Source organism: Mastigoproctus giganteus, chromosome 10 (genome assembly GCF_048544385.1).
Source record: "Mastigoproctus giganteus isolate SK-2022 chromosome 10, ASM4854438v1, whole genome shotgun sequence".
NCBI lineage: Eukaryota > Metazoa > Arthropoda > Arachnida > Uropygi > Thelyphonidae > Mastigoproctus > Mastigoproctus giganteus.
In genome coordinates this window covers 109,659,996-109,682,470 of record NC_143584.1, presented here as the reverse complement: position 1 = coordinate 109,682,470, position 22,475 = coordinate 109,659,996, and the positions used below count along the sequence as shown (strand labels likewise).

Below are 22,475 nucleotides of genomic sequence, written 5' to 3'. Positions count from 1 at the left end.
TGCCAAGAAAGAGAAGAATGATGATATCCCGCTCAGGACCCTGGGTGCACCAATCCCATACTCACCAGATGTGAGCCCCTGGGGTTAAAAGTAAATGAGGCACTTTGGATTGATAGGCTATATCCAGTTAGCATTAGTGATGGGTAAATGATGGGTAAAAAAGCAAGCTTATACAGTATCAGCCAAAAACAAAACACCTTCTCACATCACTGGTCTATCTGCTGCAATATCTTGTCATTCTTCCTTCAATTTATTCAAACAACCCACTTCCATAACAGTTGGAAGTTTGTTCCAACAATCAACTACCTGCTGCCTGAAGGCAAACTTCTGCACATCTATCCTGCTACTGTCCTTCCTTAATTTAAATTTATGTCCCATTGTATGTAATCAGAGCAAGAGGGAGAATGCCATCAGCACTGAGATTGATCATACCATTTAAATCCTTAAACACCTCAATCACATTGTCTTGCATGTGCCTAGTCTCTAGATGCTGCAATTTGCAGAACTGAAATCTTTCTTGGAAAGAGTACTCTTTTGTTACCCTGACCAATCGCATTGCCCTTCTCTGCACCTGTTTCAGCAGATCTACATCATTTCTAAAATGAGGCCTCCACACCTGCATGGAGTACTCATGATGTGGTCTAACCATTCTTTATACAATGGGATAATCACCTCTTTATCCTGATAGAAAAATTCTTATACATCATTGATGAAACCACAAGCTACCCTGGAAGCCAGTCTGCACTGCTCAGAGAACTATATGTCTGATGGCACAATTATCCACAGGATTTTTCATTTTCCACATATACAGACATTGCATTTTTCAATGTTAAACTTCAACAACTGTCATTTCTCAATTGATCTGCCTAATTTTTCTAGATCCTGTTGTAATAATATTGCTTGACTACTATCATTAACCACCCTGCCAATATCTGCATCATCTGCAAACTTAGACAAGCCTGATATACCTTCACTATTAACAAATATAGAAAACAATATCGGGCTCAGCACTGAACCCTGGAGGACTCCACTAATAACATTAATAAACAAAAAATAGTGTTCATTGACAGCCACTCAACCATCCCTTTATCCAGAGCAGTCACTTTCCCTTAATGCCACACTGCTCCAATTTGTACAACAGTCTTTTATGTCCAAGAGTATCAAAAGCTTTCCTGAAATCCAAGTATATGATAATAAAATAAATTGTCTGCATCAAATTCCTATGTTACTGCTTCATAGTATCCATTGGTCAGAATGGTCAGACCAGATCGCTCCTTAACAAATCCATGCTGTGACTGCAGTATAACTGCACTCCAGTCTAAATGGTCCTGCATTACTTCATTAACCTGTGACTCCATTATTTTTCCTGAAACATAAATTAAGCTAATGGGTCTTTAGGTGGATGGATCTATCCAATTAGTATTAGTAGAGATAAATAATGCTAGAAAGAAAGCTGATGCAGCAGCAAAAAAAAAAAACTTCTTACATCACCTCTTCACCCCCCCCCTAATAACTTGTCCAGTTCTTCCTTGAATTTATTCAAACTTCATACAGCAGTCTTTAATGAGGACTACTATCAAAAGCTTTCTTGAAATCCAAGTATATAAGATATCAGAATTATTTTTTGCATCAAGTTCATTTGAAACTACATCACAGTATCTAATCAATTTGGTCAGACAAGATGGCCCGTTAATAAATCCATTATAATAAAAGACGCAGTAAAAGAAGTAAGTAAATCTTTAGCCATAATTATAAGAGCATCCTTCAATTCAGGAGAGGACCCTATAGGTAGGAAATATCAAATGTCTTCCTTATTTACAAAAGGGAATCAGAGGAAAAGCGAGTAATTATATGCCTGTAAGCTTGACTTCTGTTCCAGGGAAAATAATGGAGTAAGCGATTGAAGAAGTAATGCAATTGTACAGCAACATAGCATAGATTCTTAAAGGAAAGACCTTGTCTGACCTATCTGATTGGCCATTAAGATTTAGTAATAATAGTTGAACTGGATGCAAAAAATTAATAATGATATCATATACTTAAATTTCAGCAAAGCTGCTCTCAACATGAAAGACTACTATACAAATTGGAATAGTATAACATTAGAGGCAAGTTACTGCTATGGATAAAGAGATGGTTGAGTGGCAGATGGCAAAGTGATTATTAATTGGCACTGCACTTCTCAGTCTAATGTTATTAGTGAAATCCCTCAAGGTTTGGTGGTGCACCCTTTACTGTTTTCAATTATAAATAATACTGAAGAAAACATATCAAGTTCAATGTCAGAGTTGAAGATGATATGAAGGTTAACAAGGGTGGTTAATAGCAGAAATTGAGGTAATATGCTGCAACAAGACCTAAAAGCTACGTTGAGATACGTTGAGAAGTGGCAATTGAGGCTTAGCAGAAGATATATTGAAAAATGGAAGGCAGTGCATATAGGAAGCAGTAATCCCAGAGTAAGGTACCAGTTGAGTGGTAATACACTCAGTGTAACAAAGAAAAAGACATGGGGTACTCATACAGTCTGATGAAGTTTTCTAAACAGAGTAGACAAGCTACAAACTAGGCCAGCTCATGGGTGTACTGTCAATATACAGGAATTTTGCCAGCAGCAACAAGGAGGTGATCATCTTGTTGTATACAGCAGTGATTAGGCTGCACACGTGTGGAAGTGCAATTTTAGGAAGAATGTGGATGGTTGGAATGAGTGCAGGGAAGAGTCAGGGACAACAGAATGCCCTTATTAAATATGACTTCAATTCTGCAAATTGCAGCATCTAGAAATTAGGCATCTGAAGAGGTGGATTTACCATGAAGCTAATAAAGCTTAAGCTTTGGGGCCCCTGCAGTTGCATTGGGCCCCTTCCAAGGTCCTGTGAGGGACCCTAACAATCTGTTCACACGGTCATACATTTTTCTAAAATTTACAAAACTAAGATATTTTAACCAAAATCAGAGGTTAAAATATGATATGAAGGTTAACAAAGGTGGTTAATAGCAGTCACACTTAAAAGTCGCATTTCTGTGACTTTTTTCAATAACGTGAAACAAGTTCTGTACGATGGTAACCTACTGTTGAATAACATTCTCGGTCAGTTGTATGACAACACAGCTGTTATGAAAGGTGAAGACAAAGGGCTGCAAGCACTCCTTAAAAACATTAATAAGTAGGCAGAATATGTGCCATGCACAGCTCATTCCATTAATCTCATCAGAGAAAAAGCTGCCTCCACAGTATCTGAAGTTGTTGACGACTTCAGTATTTTTCAACAGTTATATGTTTATTTTTGGGTTTGTCTTGTAGATGGAGTATTTTGAACACACATGCCAACTTGAATTTTTATTTAAAGAGTCTAAGTGTAATGAGATGGTCTGCCCAGTTCAAGCTAGTTAGTTAGTTAGTTATTTCGTTTTTAGGAGCATTAGCAACTGAGGCCATATTGCTCCGGGGTATACGGTGGTCATTCCCTGACCTTTCCGCATTTGGTGGTGACGGTCTCGAACCCCGGTCTAATCAAGAAGCGTGTGCTATGCACTGCTGCTCCTTCCCACCTGGCTACGGAGGCGCCCCAGTTCAAGCCTTGCAACTTGAGTACAGCAACGTTTTAAGGACTCCAAAATATATATTTTAAAAGACTCGGAAGAGAAACCCAAACACAAACAAGATGCAAAATGTTTATTCAAAAAGTTCATAAAGCTTGAATATGCAATTTTAACTGCAATTTGGAAAGACGTTTTGAAATGTTTCAATAAGGAGGTGATTATCCTCTTGTATAAGGCAATGGTTAAGCCACACCTTGAGTACTGTACAGAGTTCTGGAGGCCTCATTTTAGGAAGGATATAGAGCTACTAGAGCAAGTACAGAGACAGGCAACGAGATTGGTAAATGGAACAAAGGGTTGCTCTTATGAAGAAAGGTTTACGTTCTGCAAACTGCAGTCTGGAGACTAGGCACCTGCAGGGTGATCTGATTGAGATGTATAAGGCCTTGAATAGTTTGAGCAAGCTCAATACTGATAGGATTCTTCCTCTTGCCCAGATTAATTGCCTGAGGGAACATTAATTCACATTGAAGAAAGAGTTGTAGAATAGATGTGCGGAAATTTGCCTTCAGCTAGCGGGTGATTGATTGCTGGAACAAACTTCCATTTGTTGTTTTAGAAGTTGACAGCTTAAATAAATTCAAAGCAGAACTAGACAAACATTTGAAGTGAATGGATGGGTGAAATGGGAAGGAGTTTTTTTTTTTTTTTTTTTTTGCTTATGCTGTATAAGCTTGCTTTTGTTCATCATATGCTTCTGCTAATGTTAAAATAAGTGAGAAATTACAGACTCCTGATTTGGATGTATATGAAGGGTACCTTCTTTTGTCATCTTTAAATTTATTTATTGAAGAACTAGAAGAAAATTCAGATAAAAAATTAATGGAATATGAAAAAAAAGTGATACAGATAAGCGATGAAATCAACAGAAATTATTCTGACAATGAGAAACAAATTGTAACAAAAAATTTTCAAATCATACCAAAAGCAGTAATTAATTATGAGGAAGAGATAAATTTCGAATAGAAGTAATGAATAGGCTCTTGGATTGTTTGATAATACAATTAATGAAGAGGATTGAATCATGTGAACACACTGGAAAGATATTTAAATTTCCTGCTGATTTGACACAAAATACCAACATCGACGAAGATAACATAAAACTCATAATATGCCACTACAACAAGGACATCGATAACAAACTAGTTAATGAGTGTTGTCAATTCAAAGAGTATTGATTAATCACTGCACAAGAAAAGTTGAAATACTCTGAAATCTTACAGCTCATATATGAAAGAAACTTGATAGAGGTTTTCCAAAATTTGATAACAATCCTAAAAATTCACATGGCATTACCAATAACAAATTGTGAAGCTGAAAGAAACTTTTCTACACTATCAATAATAAAAAACAAATTTCAATCAACCATGCTAGAGGAAAGATCAAATTATCTTTCGATTCTCTCTATAGAAAATGATATTACAAAATCATTGTCATATGAAGAGGCGATCAAAGAGTATGCAGCCAAAAAAAAAAAAAAAAAAAGTAGGAAAAAATGTATCATAGAGGTGTGTCAGGCAGTTAATTAATAAAAATATTGTTATTTTTCTGGATTTTGTGATGTTTGGGGTATTTGTCAGCTTTTTTAAATTTGTTGTGATTTCTTTTCTCATTCCAAATAATCACTTTCGTACCTAATTTTGTATTATTTTTCTCAAAGAGGGCCCCAAAAATTGTATAACCTTCTGGTGCTACATAACCTGGATCTGCCCCTGAACATCTGCAAGGTAAAATGATAAGATGTTTAAGAATTTGATTGGATTGAGTAAATTAAATGCTGATGGAATCCTTACTCTTGCTCAGACAGAATCCATGAGGGGCATAAATTTAAATTGAGAAAGAATGCTTGCAGGACAAATGCACAAAACTTTTCTTGCAGCCAGAAAGTAACTGATTACTGAAACAAACTTCCATCAGGTGTTTTGGAGGTGAGTAGTTTGAATGACCAGGTGATAGAAATGAAGTAATTGTTTTTTTTGTATATTTTTTCCTTTGGCTCGTGCCTTCGTGCGTTATTTTCCACTAATAATAACCTCACACAGTATGGTATATTTTGAAGGGAGAATATATTTCACAATATGTATTGTATATTTACTACTGCTTTTGCGTGTTGTTGTACGTTGCCATACCTCCCACAAAAATGACTGTGCAGCAATGCTATATTTTGGGTAGCTTCTTTACGATTAAAATATGACGAACTGAATCGAGGAAAATTCCAACATCCGGAAAGGATCAGTTCCTGAGGTTGCATGATTTCGGATGTTCCATTGTATTTGGAAGTCATGTTTTATATATATAAACAAACAGTTTATTTTATCAGTACGTAGAAAATTGTTATCAGGATATTTATTACCTGTACAGATCATCCCAACAATCCATACAACGAGCAAAGATCCGAAAAACAACTTATGCCTCGCTATAAATTTCATAACTGCAGATGCACTGTTATCAATCATACCGAGTGTTCTTTTATTATTTTAGTTCTTTCGAGACAAGTAACCCCCTCTATTCAGCGTAGTTATAGATCAAAGCAAAGCTACGCTGTCCGACTCACGAAATTCGGCAGAAGTCCAGTATTTTGGCACAGTCCAGTATTTCCATGCAAAGTTTCGTAGCAGAATCAGCGCCAAAACTGTTGTACGGTGGAAAAAATTGGTTGTTGTCAACACTATATTCTGCAATACCACGATGATGTCAATATACATCATTTTTAAAAGTTAATTCATATTTATTTATATTGATTCGCATTACTAAAATGTAGGTAAAATGGCGTATATGTAGAATTTGAAAGAAATTTAGAGTGTGCACTAAGTTTACTATAATCACTTTTCCCCCGGTTCTTTTTAACAGATAATCAAACCTTCCATCAAAAACAGCAGTTAATCGCCGATTTCCTCAGAAGGAGCAATTACTAATCATACTTTATCGCGGAAATTTATGAACGCAAGATTTTTTTTTGTAATCTTTTACTCCAGTTGGAGTTACGATGACCTTTGATTTCCAAGTGCAATCCTTACTGGACTAGCACCCTAATTAGCTTTCCACATGATAATTAACTTTCCGCACACTAATTGAATTATTCTTGTAACTATAAGTTGAATGATCTCTCAAGTACTATATCACACATCACTAACCACTAGAACTCTTTGTCCAACATTTCACAGAGCACTAGTAACTAAATTGTGCACAAGCGTTCATAAATGACTTAGCTTATTGAATCTGAACAAACTACAATTAACCTTTAGAGTCCACCCTTGTCGATTACAACGTGCCATCTTTAGGAAGGATGAATAGGCCGACCAAATTGCTCCTCTCATAGCGAGTATTCACTTAATGTTTTCTACAGCTGCACTGAGTTATCAGCATAGTAATAAAAATAACAAACGATGCAAGAAACTGTCAGTTCACTATAATAATCTCTCTAGTTCTTCCTTGAATTTATTCAAACTGTCCACTTCTAGAGTCTGCGAGGTAGTACAGTGGTATCGTCGCCTTCCTCCCCACACCATGTGGAAAAGGCCCGAGTTCGAATCCCATCGATGACGCCAGGAACTTTATTCAGCTGAAAATAAATATGTGGGTAGATGTAATCATTTACGGGTGACCATAACAACATATTTTTAAAATTTTGTCCGCTTCCACACTTCTTCCGGGAGGCCGAAGCTTTTAAAGAGCTTATTTTTCTGATCGTACCATTTCTGTCAAATCTGGACTAGAGACTCCACTGATAACATTTGTCCAAGAAGAGTACTGATCATTGATAATAAATTAATAACTCTGTCTTCTCCCTTTCAACTACCATTTATCCATCCTTAATGCCACACTGCTTCGATTTGTATAGCAGCCTTTTATGTGCTGTGCAACAGTATCAGAATCTTTTCTCAAATCAAAGTATACAATGCCAAAATTATTTTTTGCATCCAGTTGCTTCGTATACTGGTGTGCAAAACTTAAGAACCAACACTATTTCTAAAGGTTAAAACCACAAAATTTTTACTTAAGGTACTCTTTACTGATGAGAGTAGATTCAGTCTCAGCAGGATTCTGGACGTCAGCTAATCTGGCTAGAGGTTGGCACACGCTATCACCCCGCAAACATCACTGAAAAGGATCGATATGGCGGTCGAGGTGTTCTCGTCTAAGGAGGCGTTATCTTGGATGGACGTACACAACTCCAAATACTGGAAGGTGGTACTGTAACCGGTGCACGCTACTGTACTGAAGTAATCCTTCCCCATGTGCGTCTGTTCTGAGGTGCCATTGGCCCCGAGTTCGTGTTTATGGATGATAACGCCACACCCCATCGCACTGCAGCTGTTGATATGCTTTTGGAAAGTGGTGACATTGTTTGTATGGATTGGCCTGCCCGTTCCATTGATCTAAATCCCATCGAACACATATGGGACGCTCTGGGGGAGACACATAGCGGCGCGTCCACGCCACCAGAAAATGTTCACCAGCTGAAAATGGCGCTGACAGAGGAATGGACGATGTTACAGCAAGAACTTATCAACAACATTGTTCTAAGTATGGACAGGTGGTGCATTAGGATGGACATTAGGGGTAGCCATATCTCGTATTGAGGACCACCTATTCCCTTCGTTCCATCTTTGGCAGTGATGCATCTATATCATGGGAGCCAGTGCTATGTTGCCGTTTTTGAATAGAGTCCCTCTGTACAGTTTTGTTTCCATTGTTGTGTCGGTGTTGTTTCCTCCGTCAATTCTGTACCTCACGAGGTTCCTTTGATATGCTTTTCCCATATCCAGGCCACTCCTATGAGAAGCTACAGGTGAAAACCTGACTGGTCCTTAAATTTTGCACACAAGTGTAGTAAGCAATCATATTGGTCTCTAGATTTCCATAAAATTATTACATCGGGCTAGCTTTCCGAAATAGTGGAAGAGAATTTAAACACTGAAGAGCAATAGAATAGAGCCTGTCCTCAATGAATCTGTTGAGATCTGCATCCAGCATTTGCACGAGAGATAGCACTGGTGTAGGGTGGATCCGCTCAGAAAAATGTAGCCTGTGCTTATTAGTAGTATAAGTCATAAATGCAAGGAAACCACAGGCTTTTGCTGCACTGGACAAGAAAAGAAAAAGTAGATAAGAAAATAAAAATTACTTGCTTCCCTCCTCACCTAGGTAACTATTCAATTGACATTTGTATTTCTTCAGCTTGTCAGCCTCAACTATCTGCGGAGGCAACTTGTTCCACTAATCAACGACTCACTGGCTGAAAGAAAACTTCCTGCACTCTAGACTAAACCTCTTCGCATTTAACTTGAACTTGGCCTAACGCACTGAAATTACTTAGCCTATTGAAATTCTGCCTATCATGTGCCCACTCCATTATACGAGTGGGCACATGATGTGCGGAACTTTAATATGTTATATGAACTGTAGGGTTTCAATACTCTATAATGGAGCGAGTTCATGAAGTGTGGAGCTTCCATATGTTATGATGGAGCAACTGTACTTATCTGTACAGTATGTAAATAGCGGTGGGGATGCCAGGAAAGCTGGCTGGGCCCACCTAGTACAATAAATAAATAAATGAAATTATGGTCCGTAGTTCTGTAATTCTTTATAACAGTGAATAATCCGCCTTCATCATGTTATTGACCCCTCTCAGAGCCTTATAAACCTCAATCACATGTCTCCCTTTAAGATTCCTGGTTGCCTAGATCTGTAGCCCATAGAAGTCTTTCCTCATACGAACGCCTTTTTGTAAATCGCACCAAGCGAGTTGCCCATCTCTAGGCTCTTTCAAGCTCAACGTCTTTTTATAGATGAAGGCTTCATTCTTAGACAGATTATTCAAATGCTGTCTTATAACTGCTTTATACAGTCGGATTATAACCACCCAGGGCCGACTTCAAAATGTGTGGGACCCTGTTCAAGATTACTTGTGGGTCCTGGAGTCATGTGCGAAACTTATACTGCGTGTTTTTGTAATAGTGATTTTTTATTTTTTCAAATTTTACAGTACAGGTAAGACCCGTTTAACGACATGGTTACATTCCGGCAAAACAGGGTCGTAAAATGAAAAGTCGTAAAACAAGACCAAATTATAATGTAATTGAATGAGATAGGTTCCAAAATTCCTAAAAATTTTCCAAGTATGCACTGATATTTCTGTTCTTTATAAATAATTAAATATTTTAAACATTTAATGCACATGTTTTATTTATACTTTAAAAAATAATTAATAAAATAAAATTTTACTTTGGTCCTGTGGAGTCATCACTTGAGTAAATACGTACTCAAGTGATAACTGCACTAACCGTTTCGTCCACATTAAAAACTAAATCACGGTGGTAGTTGCCTTCGTCTATTAAACGTTTAAATTCGGAAGGATACTCTTCCAACACTGCAATGTCAGCACTAGCAGCCTCACCAGACACTTTCACATTGTGAATTTTACAACAGTTTTTAAACTGATGGAACCACCCTTTGCTGGCCGTAAATGTTTCGCTGCTACCAGACTCCTCACATAATTCGTCAAATAACGACTTTGCCTTGTCCAGAATTACCACCTGTGTAACAGAAATGTTATTTTGGTTCATATCATCAACCCACAAAACTAACAATTTCTCCATTTTTTTCATTGTCTCACTGCAATAAGTTGTTCTGGAGGATGACACACTTGTTATCCCTGTGTGTGTTGCGCTTTATTTTATCAACATTGTTCATAATCGCTGATACAGTAGAAGGTGCTAAACTCAACGCCTTACACACATCCGACCGATGCTCACCAGACTCCATGTGACGATCACATCCATTTTCTCCTTTTTACACTCTTTTTGGCTCCCCGGCACAGAAACTGCCCTACGCTTAGAGCTCATAGTTACACAAAAATTATTATTAATGAGAAATAACACTGTGTAACCCGTTAACAATTGAGGGAAAATTCACAATGAAACGAACATGGCACACTGAATGTAAACAAAGAACCCCGGGGGCTCACATCTGGTGAGTATGGGCTTGGCACACCCAAGGTCCTGAGCTGGTAACTTGGGAATTTTTTTTTCTGGGCAGCATAAGCACTTAGGCTTCCTTGCACCATAGGGCTATTAATAATAATAATAACAACTCTTGGCGTAGCCATCATTCCACCCACAATGCACCACGAAAAACAAAAGAAACGCTAGTGCGTGTTTGTACTTGCAGGTGTTGCTGCAACGTGTTACTGAGTTGTGATTTTTTTGTTATTTTCAATTTTTTAGGTAATATTTTGAAACAGTCGTTAATGTGAAAAGTCTTAAAATGGACCATCGTGAAACGGGACTTACCTGTATTCAAATTTTCAAACTCTTGGATTGACGATATAATGTGGGACACTAGACATTAAGACAGCGGTAGACTTGTTGATAGAAATGCGGAAAATACGGGGATGATATTATTATTTAGACCATTTCGCTGGACCCTGTTCGACAAAACCTGTTGAATATGCTTGTGACCGGCGCTGATGACCCCCCCCCCCTTATCTCTACAGGATATTGTTCAATAAATCGTCGAAGAAACACCATGGGCTTTTCTGGCCGCCTGTTTATGTTTAGGTTGATCGAAAGATATATAATAGGAATATTATGTGAAAACTAATAGAAATTTGGCGGCTGTGATCAGGAGGTTTATTTCTGATGAACTTTTAATGTAGATTATAATGTACAAGAAATTCACGCAGGCTATCACTGAAATAGTTTCTCCTTTTTCAGCACTTGCCACGCAGTTAACTGACTTTGCTCCTTTAGTGGCAACTACTATGCCTTGGTTATTGTTCCATTTTAGTCCCGATTCATCCATATTGCTAATTCGTCTCGGTTTATCAACTAAATCGTTTTCCACACAAACACTCTGCAGGATGTTGAAATAAGCGTCACATTCTTTCCGGCAAATTCTTTTAACCCTAGCTATGGAAACACCTTGTGCTTCTTTCCGAATTGCTAGTTCCCTATGTTTCTTCATGAATAATTGAAACCAATCATATCCAGCTTCTTCTTTTTCAACACTAAAATGATGAGGAATGTTATTCTTGATGACAAATGTATACGTGAGGTGTCTAATGTCATGTTGGGTTAATAAAAAACCATTATTTTTTCAATCTCTGAATGTAGTTAATCAGTTCCTTTTCATTTTCCTCTCCTAAATAAGCCTTGCGTCCCAGTCGCATCCTGTGGAAGTTCCCATCTTTTATTCACCTCATTAAAGTGCGAACAGGAACTCCATAGTTTTGTGCAATTGATCGAACAAATGTCGTTTTTTTCTTGATTTCGTTAACAGCTTTTTGTAGTTCCTCTTCGGTCCAAGTTGTTCGTAAATTCTTCTTAATATATGTTCGAGGCATCTAGTCTATAACAACAAAATATAGGTACTAACAAAGTAATAAGTAAGTGTACTTAAATTGTAATGAAATTAAAACTTAAAAACATAAAATGATTCGGGGTAATACACCGCACACGGCATATTACCATGTGGACAGTATCGCCATCTATACTTGGGTTTTATTAAGTGCAACATATGTGGCAAATTATCCTGTGTGCCATATTTTCCCAACTTACTATAATACATATATGAATGACAAAAAAAAAAAAAAAAAAATCCTGTGCATCGTTCTCCAGAAGACTATATGATCACACCACATCGACTGTACAATAACTGAATCAGACTTCAGGCTCGCGGTTCATAGAATAACCAGTTCTAGCGTTCAGCTCATGGCGAATCAAAATGCAGCGTTTGCACTCATCACAGTAAATCTGCCTACCTGGCTAGCCGGGTGGGTAAAGTGCCTGTCTGGCAACTCAAAGGTCGCGGGTTTGAATCCCGCCTCGGGCTTGGATATTACGATGGTGCCGTACTCTCCGGTTGGACCTCATGGCCACGATACACGAAGGAAGAAGGAAAAACTGATTCCTTCGTGTATTGCTCACATCATACGATAAAAAAAACAGTATATCTCATTCGTTGGATCTCTTTATCTAACACATTGTACTTTAGTAAGAAACGTTCAAGTTTCATTGCGAAATTTATATTTTTGTTTTTAAATCAATTTTTAAAGAAATCTATTAATTTTAAAGATTACTATTAATATAAATTTTTAGTAGCAATGGGTAAAATAGATATTATTTCTCCGTCATTTGATTTGATTTCGGCAGCTGACCCCAGATGATGGCGCTGAAGTCTTAGGATACAGGGCATTACGTACTACATATTACTTGTTATTGTTCGGTCCCTGCTTTGTTCTCCGTAATTAAGATTTCAGTTCCAGTTGGACCTCATGCCTAACACTTTGCCTAACTAACTTTATATTCTCTACCTACAAACTATATATATATATTCACTGAGTGAACACTGAATTATGACCACCTACCTAATACTTTGTAGGTCCTCCTTTTGCCTTCAGTACGGCAGCTATACGACGTGGCATTGATTCAACAAGATGTTGGAAGCGTTCGGGAGGAATGGTCAACCAAGCTGTGTGTAATGCGGTCAGTAATGCAGGTGATTGGTGTATCCAGACACCTGATATGCCTTTCCATAGTGTCCCACAAGTGCTCTATGGGATTGATATCACCGGACTTCGGAGGCCAATCGATTTGCTGGAAGTCAGAACTGTGTTCCTCAAACCATTCCTGCACAACAAGTGCCTGATGGCTCGGCGTATTGTCATCTTGGAAGACATTCGGGAAAAAATGTAACCTGGCGGAGTGTACACAGTCAGCAAGCAGTTGACCATAGCGGAGACCACTGATACGTTGTTCCACATGCACTAGGGGTCCAAGTTCCTGCCAGTGAAACATGCCTCACATCATACTGCCTCTACCGGCCTGCACTTTTGATACCATGCATGTGGATGAAGAGCCTCATGTTGTTGACGCCAAATCTCTACACGACCATCCACGGTGTGAAGTAAATAACGTGACTCATTCGACCAGCACACCTTCTTCCAGTTTTCTAATGACCAACTTGCATGCTCTTTGCACCAGGCGAGTCTTTTACGCCGATGAACCTTGGTTAGGAGAGGATTCCGTTGGGGTCGTCTGCTGATATAGCCCATACGTCCGAGCGTGCGACACATGGTCATGCCAGATATTGTTCCGGGGTGGCCCATGTTGTTTTGGGTAGTCAACTCTACAACAGTGCTGCGCCTGTACGAGTCATAGGACCCAGAGCTCACCTCTAACATCAACCTTTTACTGACTTTTGCAGTTTTGCCATCGGGTCGTTGTTTGACCATTCTGGCGCCAGTCCTGGTACACTTTAACTACAGTGGCTCTGGAACACCCCACCAGTTCAGCCGTTTGGGAAATCGAGTCACCAGCTCGTCGAGTACCCACAATTCGTCCTTTATCAAAGTCATCACGCTCAGAATTTTACTACCTAGTGAACCACTGACACCTTATTTATGTTACGTACGTCGACTAACTCCACACTCTCGTACCACTGAGTGATTACTCAGTATATATACACACTGAGTGATCACTGAATTATGACCACCCCTATGAAAACTGAATGCGACCTGTTGAATACGTGAGGTACGAGAGTGCGCAGTTAGTCGACCTACGTAACATAGATAAGATGTCAGTGGTTCAGTAGGTAGTAAAATTCCGAGCGTGATGGGTAAAAGGAAGGATTTATCGGAGTTTGATAAAGCACAGATTGTGGGAGCTCGACGAGCTGGTTCCTCGATTTCCCAAACGGCTGAACTGGTGGGGTGTTTGAGAGCAGCCGTAGTGAAAGTGTACCAGGACTGGCATCAAAATGGTCAAACGACAACCCGATGGCAAAACTGCAAAAGTCAGTGGAAGGTTGAAGTTAGAGGTGAGCGTCGGGTCCGACGCTCACCTCTAACTTCAACCCCGTCCCCAAAGAATTAGCGTCAAGTAGACCGTTTGTGTGAAACACTATCAAGAGATGTTTGTGTGAAACACTATCAAGAGATGTTTATGTGAAAATAAAGGGAAAATGAAAACCATAAAACGAAAATGCCAACACTTGAAATAGTAGCTTTTAGTTACAATTTGTGCAGCCAGGAATATTGCCCGTTTAATTATTTTGAAAATTTCGTGTCTTTTGAATTTTAGTTATTTATTTTTTCTGTGTACCACATAACGAGTACCACACTTAGTTGTGTTTATTTGACATAAATTTATTCAATTCGTGTTTTATAATTTCAACAGTTATGTAAACTGATAATATGGCACCTTAGAAAGCGCAGTAAGAAGAAAATTTCAATTAAAATTAATTAAACCAAAAAATGTGGCGGAAAATTTCACGTCCGAAGTATTTGAACGAATTACTATTTTTGGCCGGGAGGGTTTATTTTATTCCATCGAGGGTGAAATAAGTACCCGGTCATCCCCCTAGATTAAACACTGATGAGGGATCACAAATTCAAAGCGAGGAAGGGCGGTTGCAGGATAGGTGTGCGATATTTTGCCTTCTGCTAGCAGGTTGATTATTAGAACACTCTTTCATCTGCTGTTGCAGAAGTGGGTAATTGTAATACGTTTAAAAAAGAACTAAAAAACTATTAGACGAAACGGACAGGTAATATGGAAAGTGTTTTTTTTTTTTTTTTTTTCTGGCCGATGTTATATAAGCTTGCTTACTTGTATCGTAGCTCCTGCTAATACAGTACTAATTTGAAACACCCCAACCGTTATCATGCCCAGCGTCTGCTGCTACCAGAACCGGCCCCAGGTCTGCAGGATCATCTAGACAAGAAGCACTGCAGGATCATCTAGACAAGAAGTACTGCAGGATCATCTAGACAAGAAGCACTGCAGGATCATTTAGACAAGACTTCAGTTATAGCTGGGACCAGCATGGGTTTGTTAAGGGGAAGTCTTGTCTGACTAATTTGATTGAATACTATGATATAGTCACAAAGGAACTGGATGCAAAGAATAACTTTGATATCATATATTTGGATCTTAGAAAAGCCTTTGAAACCGTTGCAGATGGAAGACTGCTGCACAAATTGGAGCAATGTGGCATTGGAGGCAAATTGCTGCTATGGATAAAGGGATGGTTGAGCGGGAGAAGACAGAGAGTGGTAATCAATGGACACTACTCATCGCGGACTAATGTTATTAGTGGAGTCCCTCAGGGCCCAGTGTTGGGTCCATTGTTGTTTTCTGTATTTGTAAATGATATTGATGATAGTATATCGAGTTTAATGTCCAAGTTTGCAGACGATACAAAGGTTGGCAGGGTTGTTAAGGACACTACTGACGCTATGCTGCTGCAACAGGATCAGGAAAGGTTGAGTAAATGGGTTGTGAGGTGGCAAATGAAGTTTAACAAATGTAAAGTACTACATATGGAAAACAATAACCCCAGAGCAATGTATCAACTCTGTGGTACTACACTGACAGTGGCAGAGAATGAAAAGGACCTGGGGGTAATTGTGCAGGCAGATATGAAGTTTTATGAGCAGTGCAGATAGGCTGTAAGAGTAGCTCATAGTGTCTTGTCAATGATATACTGGAATTTTTCTAGCAGGGATAAGGAGGTGATTATTCCCTTGTATATGGCAATGGTCAGGCCACACCTTGAGTACTGTATACAGGTCTGGAGGCCTCATTTCAAGAAGGATGTAGAGCTGCTGGAACGAGTACAGAGAAGGGCAACAAGATTAGTGAATGGAACAAAGGGTTGCTCTTACGAAGAAAGGCTTAAATTTTGCAAATTACAGTGTCTGGAGACTAGGCACCGGCGAGGTGTATAAAGCCTTGAATGGTTTCAGCATGCTGAATGCTGATGGGATTCTTCCTCTTGCTCAGAATAATCACCTGAGAGGCATAATTTCAGATTGAAGAAAAACAGGTGTAGGATAGATGTGCAGAAATTTGCCTTTAGCCAGCGGGTAGTTGGTTGGTGGAACAGACTTCCATCCCTTGTTGTGGAAGTTGATAGCCTAAATAAATTTAAGGCTCAGCTGGACAGGTATTTCGAACGAACGGAGGAGTGAAATGGAAGTGTGTGTTTTTTTTTTTTTTTTTTTTTGGTTGATTCTGCATAAGCTTGCTTTCTTGCATCATATGCCTCTACTAATGCTAATGCTAATGTTTGTGCAAGTGTAAATGGCGGTTCTTTTAGCATTTTCCATGAAAGAACGTCCTTTACCCTGTGCAAGAAAGAGTGAAAGAGGGTTCTCTATGCTGAGGCCCTTAGTTTGGAGGGAAAACTCCTCCAAACTAGAAATAGGCTTGGCTGGCCACGACGTCCATCTTCACCCTTCATAGATGTACATAAAGAGAAGGCACACCACCTTTCATATTATAGGAAATCCACTGAGGCACCGTTTTGGATTTTCTTTGCTTTTTTTTTTTTCTTTCAAATACCTTCCCCTGATGTTAAAGGTGGATTAGTTAAGGGCCTATCTCTGAGATCCCTGAGTTGTCGTCCCCAAAAATTACATCCCCGAACTTGATGGGGGGTCAGAAACGCTCTTCGACTGAACGTTTGTCTCGCAGGGTCCACTACCCGCATCATCAAGAAATGCATCCAACCGTTTAAGCAACCCCCCCCACCTGAAACAAACCCTAAGACCCACTCCCCATTTTACATTCCCATACCACACAGGAGGTGGAAATCTACCATCAGAATAAGCAAACCATAAAGGTACATTTTACAGGCTTCACCGTATACTGAAAAAAGTCTGCTCCCTTCCTCACCCTCGAAGGTGCGCGACTCTGTTTACTAAGTGGACTGCTAGTGCGATGAACGCTGCACTCGGCAATCGCTGAAGGGCGAGCATACGTATAGTTGAATATGGTGGGGTAACCCACCATATTGAACTGTATGTATTCGACTTGGATGAAGAGGGGAGAGGAAGTGACGTTCCGTTTCGCGTTTGCGAGAATCATACCTTTAACCTTAAGAGTCCTGAGATGCGATATTCGTAGAGAGGTCATAGAAGCCTGGTCCATTCAACACGGCTAAGGTACCAACATCAACAGAAAAACTGGCAAGTTCACTGTCTAGGGACAGTGAACTTGCCCCGACTTCAAATTCCACTCCAAGAAAAACCTCCAATCCCATTCGACTCTACCCCCCAACACCCAATCTCGTTTCCTTCCCTCCCTCCTCCCACGTTCACAATTACTTCTGCCGGCACCGGGAAATTCCAGAAAATAGAAGACAAGACTTTCCAGACAAACAACAGCCATCCAACTGAACAAAGCACCGTTCATCCAATCCTCAGTCATTCAAGTAGATGACTGCGTATTCTAAACAGACAAGCCAGGGCCAATCAGAAAAATGTAGCTTTCTCTCGAGGCCGCGATGATATCGCAGTCTGGGTCCAGGAAATTATTACCGTTTCGAGTATACATCTCCAACAGAAGTCAGCTGGGATCAATCATTATCTTACTCTACCTTTGCAGCCGCCATCAGATCGTTCCATGCGATGAACACGGTCTGTGCAGTTCTATTCCGGTCTGAAAACTCCTAAAATTCGCTATTGAATGCCGTAACACTTTTCTGAAACGTACCACCATTCACATACTTTTTTTGTTCCATTTTCTCTTTGTACTTCTTGTTTTTTTACAGATATTTATTTTCATTTATTATTGTTCGGTCTGTGCGTAAAAAGGTGAGACCTGCCATTCAATAAATGAAATTATTTCTAATTCATGTAGAGAAGTGTTCTTTACTTCGTTACTTTATAGTACGTTAGCATTAGCATTAGCATTAGTAGAGGCATTTGATGCAAGAAAGCAAGCTTATGCAGCATCAGCCAAAAAAAAAAAATAAATAATAAATAAATAAATAAATAAAAAATAACCACTTCCACTTCACCCCTCTGTTCTTTCGAAATACCTGTCCAGCTGAGCCTTAAACTTATTTAGGCTATCAACTTCCACGACAAGGGATGGAAGTCTATTCCAGCAACCAACCACCCGCTGGCTAAAGGCAAATTTCCTCACGTCTATCCTACATGTGTCTTTCCTCAATTTGAATTTATGCCCTCTCAGGTGATTATTCTGAGCAACAGGAAGAATCCCATCAGCATTGAGCATGCTCAAACCATTCAAGGCTTTATACACCTCTATCAGATCCCCTCGCCGGTGCCTAGTCTCCAGACACTGTAATTTGCAAAACGTAAGCCTTTCTTCGTAAGAGCACCCCTTTGTTCCATTCACTAATCTTGTTGCCCTTCTCTGTACTCGTTCCAGCATCTCTTCATCCTTCTTGAAATGAGGCCTCCAGACCTGTATACAGTACTCTAGGTGCGGTCTGACCATTGCCTTATACAAGGGAATAATCACCTCCTTATACCTGCTAGAAAAATTCTTATATATCATTGACAATACACCATGAGGTACTCTTGCAGCCCGTCTGCACTGCTCAGAAAACTTCATATCTGCCTGCACAACCACCACCAGGTCCCTTTCATTCTCTACCACTGTCAGTGTAGTACCACAGAGTTGATACGTTGCTCTGGGGTTGCTGTTTCCCATATGTAGTACTTTACATTTATGTTACTTGCTTGTGGGTGATTTTTAACCTTTTTCAGATACGAACCACTTTTATATTTGAAATAGAAATTGCCTATCTCAACAAATATTAACTATATATGAAAATATATTAATAACTGTTTTTAAATACAGTGAGGTATATATGAATAATGTGGCGACATCAGGCTGTATAGTTCTATGTATATTTTCTAAACTGTTAATGGGATTGTTGCTTACCACAAAAAAGCTGTTTTTTTAAAACTGATTTTTTTTCTTTTTAATGTTAAGTATACGTAGATAGCAGTAGACATAAAGTCAAACAGATATTATTTGAAGTACATGTATATAAAAAAAATGGTTATTTTAATATTGGCATGTAAAATGAAGTCAGTGGTTTGACTTTGGAATTTACTTTTCTGGCTTTTAAACCGTTCTGGTATGAAACTATCAGTGATAAAACTGATTCAAATAAAATCTAAAATCTTATAATTTCAAATATTATATTGTAACTAAAATTTTTCAGATCAATTAAATGATGTATCTTGCTGAAGCATATTTTTGTTACAAGAAAGCAAGCGTATGAGCTTGCTTTCTTGTAGCATCAGCCATAAAAAAAAAAAAAAAAAATTCATACACCCATTCCTTCTAAAAGTTTGTCCAGTTCCTCCTTGAATTTATTTAAGGTATCAACTACCACGAAAACAGATGGATGTTTGTTCCAGCAATTAACCACCCGCTAGCTATAGGCAAATTTCAGCGCATCTATTCTACAGCTGTCTTTTCTCAATTTTAATTTATGCCCTGTTAGTTTCAGTAGGGAAGGTTGGGGTTCTAACCGAGTACGGCTCTATGAATTTTGGCGTAAATTTTCGTGCGTGCTGCCGCCTCGGTCGTTTGTTTTGCCGTTTCGGTTTTGAGCATGCTCCGGTGAGGCGAGCCGAGGTTTAGGTTTAGCTGTTGTGCCGAGGCTTAGTTACGGAAAAAAATATTTTAGTTCTTATTTCGCCCGCTAGATGGCGCCACTTATTTTCGACATTAAGTTAAAAATTAAAATTATTTTTTCACTTTACCCAGGCTCCAGCCCAAGTCATTGCTACTGATGGTTCGGTGCTTATCCCCACGGCTACCCTTTCAGTTATAAGAACATGTGTAAATGTAGCTGTTATAGTTAAGAGTGGTGTGAGTGTGACGTAGGAAGTTGTATTTCGCCTTGTTCTGATTGAAGGGGGATACGAACCGATGTTCTGATTGGTCTGGGGGGTATAAACCGACTATGTCTGTGACTTTGCCTGTGATTTCTGGCCGGTTGATGCCGTAGAAGTCATCTGTTTTTACCGCGTTGGTTTTCAAGCTACCGTGTTCGCAATGAATTGTGGACTCGCGCACGCACACACACACACACACACACACACACAAGCCCGAGCTCTCCCGCTCACGCACACACACGCGCACGGAGATTGCCACGACATCGTAACTACCAGGAAACTGTGTCGCCATCTAGCGTGTCATTCTGAAAGCTGAAATTAATGATTTTATTTAAGATGTTTAAATAAATATATATTTTTTTCCCACATACTTGGGGACCACAACAGTTTGTGCACGGAGATTACCACGACGTAAGACCTAGAAAACTGTGTCGCCATCTAGCGTGTCATTCTGAAAGCTGAAATTAATGATTTTATTTAAGATGTTTAAATATATATATTTTTTTCTCACATACTTCTTGAACGGAGATTGCCACGACATCGTAACTACCAAGAAACTGTGGCGCCATCTATTGAAGCATTCTGAAAGCTGAAAATTAAAGATTTTATTTAAGGATATATATTTTTTTTTTTCTCACATACGGGTACTTGGGGGGGCCAGAAAACTTCGAGCATGGAGATTGCACCGACATCGGAAGACCCAGAAACTGAGTCGCCATCTACCGAGTTATTCTGAAAGCTGAAAATTAAAGATTTTATTTTATGTAAGGTGTTTAAATGTATTTTTTCCTAGATAGCCATGACTTTGACGTTTTTTATAAATATATTTCCGTAGCTTTGCAATATGTGTCGCCATCTATCGAGTCGTTCTGAAAGGTGAAAATTAAAGATTTTATTTAAGACGGTGTTGTCATCTGTTGAGTCATTCTGAAAGGTGAAATTAAAGATTTTATTTAAGTTGCTTTGATGCTTAATTTTTTTTTCCCAACACATGCAACCAAGAAACTGTGGCTCCATCTAGTGAATAATTCTGAAAGCTGAAAAATCTGAAATTAAGGAATTTATTTCATTTTATGTCCTTTTTTTATGGTTAAATTTATATGTATATATTTTTTACCCATAACTATTTGTGATGGTTCCTCTGGAATTTGTATTCTACTGTTTACCATCTATGGGAAAAAAAACTTAAGTTGCTTTTGATATTTACCAAAAAAAAAAGAAACTTTGGCTCCATCTACTGAATAATTCTGAAAGCTGAAAAATCTGAAATTAAGGAATTTATTTCATTTTATATCCTTTTTATGGTTAAATTTATATGTATATATTTTACCCATAATTATTTATGATGTTTCCGTTTTTTTTCTCTGCAAGTTGAATTTGTATTCTGATGTGTAGTCTTTCTAAACAGGAAAAAAAAAAAACCTGAAAAGTAAAATGTGTTTATATTTATTTACCGTCTTCGTGAAGCACTGGCGCCATCTTCTGTTTCTGTCTGCAAGTTCGATTTTTTTTTTTTTTTTTTTAATATATATGTATATTTGAAATCATTTTCTTTCCTAAAAAAGGTTATTGATTAATGGAAAATTAAAACTTATTTTCTTCTTTCTTTTTTTTAATATATATTTGAAATCATTTTCTTTTCTAAAAGTAACTTCTCAATTTTAAAAAGGTTATTGATTAATGGAAAATTAAAACTTATTTTTCTACTTTCTAAGAAAAAAGACAGACAATATCTTTTTCAAATAGACATACTTTTATTTGTAAGTTTTACAGATGTAGTTACTAATCACAAAATCAACACTTACATATATACATTGCTTTGATCAGAACGGATACTTCGTATATTTCGTAGTGTAAGCAGTTTGAAGTTCTTCGATCAACGAAACTACAGCATTGTACAAAGCATAAGCGTTGAACTCAGTAACTACACCTTCTTTCGAACACTTAGCAATAAAAATTTTAACACTTGTAGATTGTTCAGCGTTTCTTACGTAATATGCATAGACGTCGTTAAACGAAACATCGATAGAACCAGTAAACACGTCGTTCTTTATACGTTCTCTAACACAATCAAGATGTTCCAATATAACTGACTGCATTAACAGAAATGCGGGTTTTTCGTCTTCTAGACGTTGAAGAAAAGAATCTATGTCTATGATTCTATTAGATATAGCTTCAAGTTCAGAAAGGTGGA

The 22,475-nt window shown here is 38.5% G+C and overlaps 1 protein-coding gene across 1 annotated transcript in view; it reads right to left on the bottom strand.

Annotated features, from left to right (window-relative positions):
* The window catches only part of LOC150079217 (2-phosphoxylose phosphatase 1-like), a 64,158-nt gene extending 58,090 nt beyond the window's left edge, over window positions 1-6,068 (bottom strand). Inside the window, exon 1 of the mRNA XM_090382781.1 lies at window positions 5,960-6,068. Within this exon, the coding sequence (XP_090238907.1) occupies window positions 5,960-6,062 (103 nt within the window). The 5' untranslated portion in view covers window positions 6,063-6,068. The remainder of the gene's footprint in view (window positions 1-5,959) is intronic.
* Window positions 6,069-22,475: the final 16,407 nt, after the last annotated feature.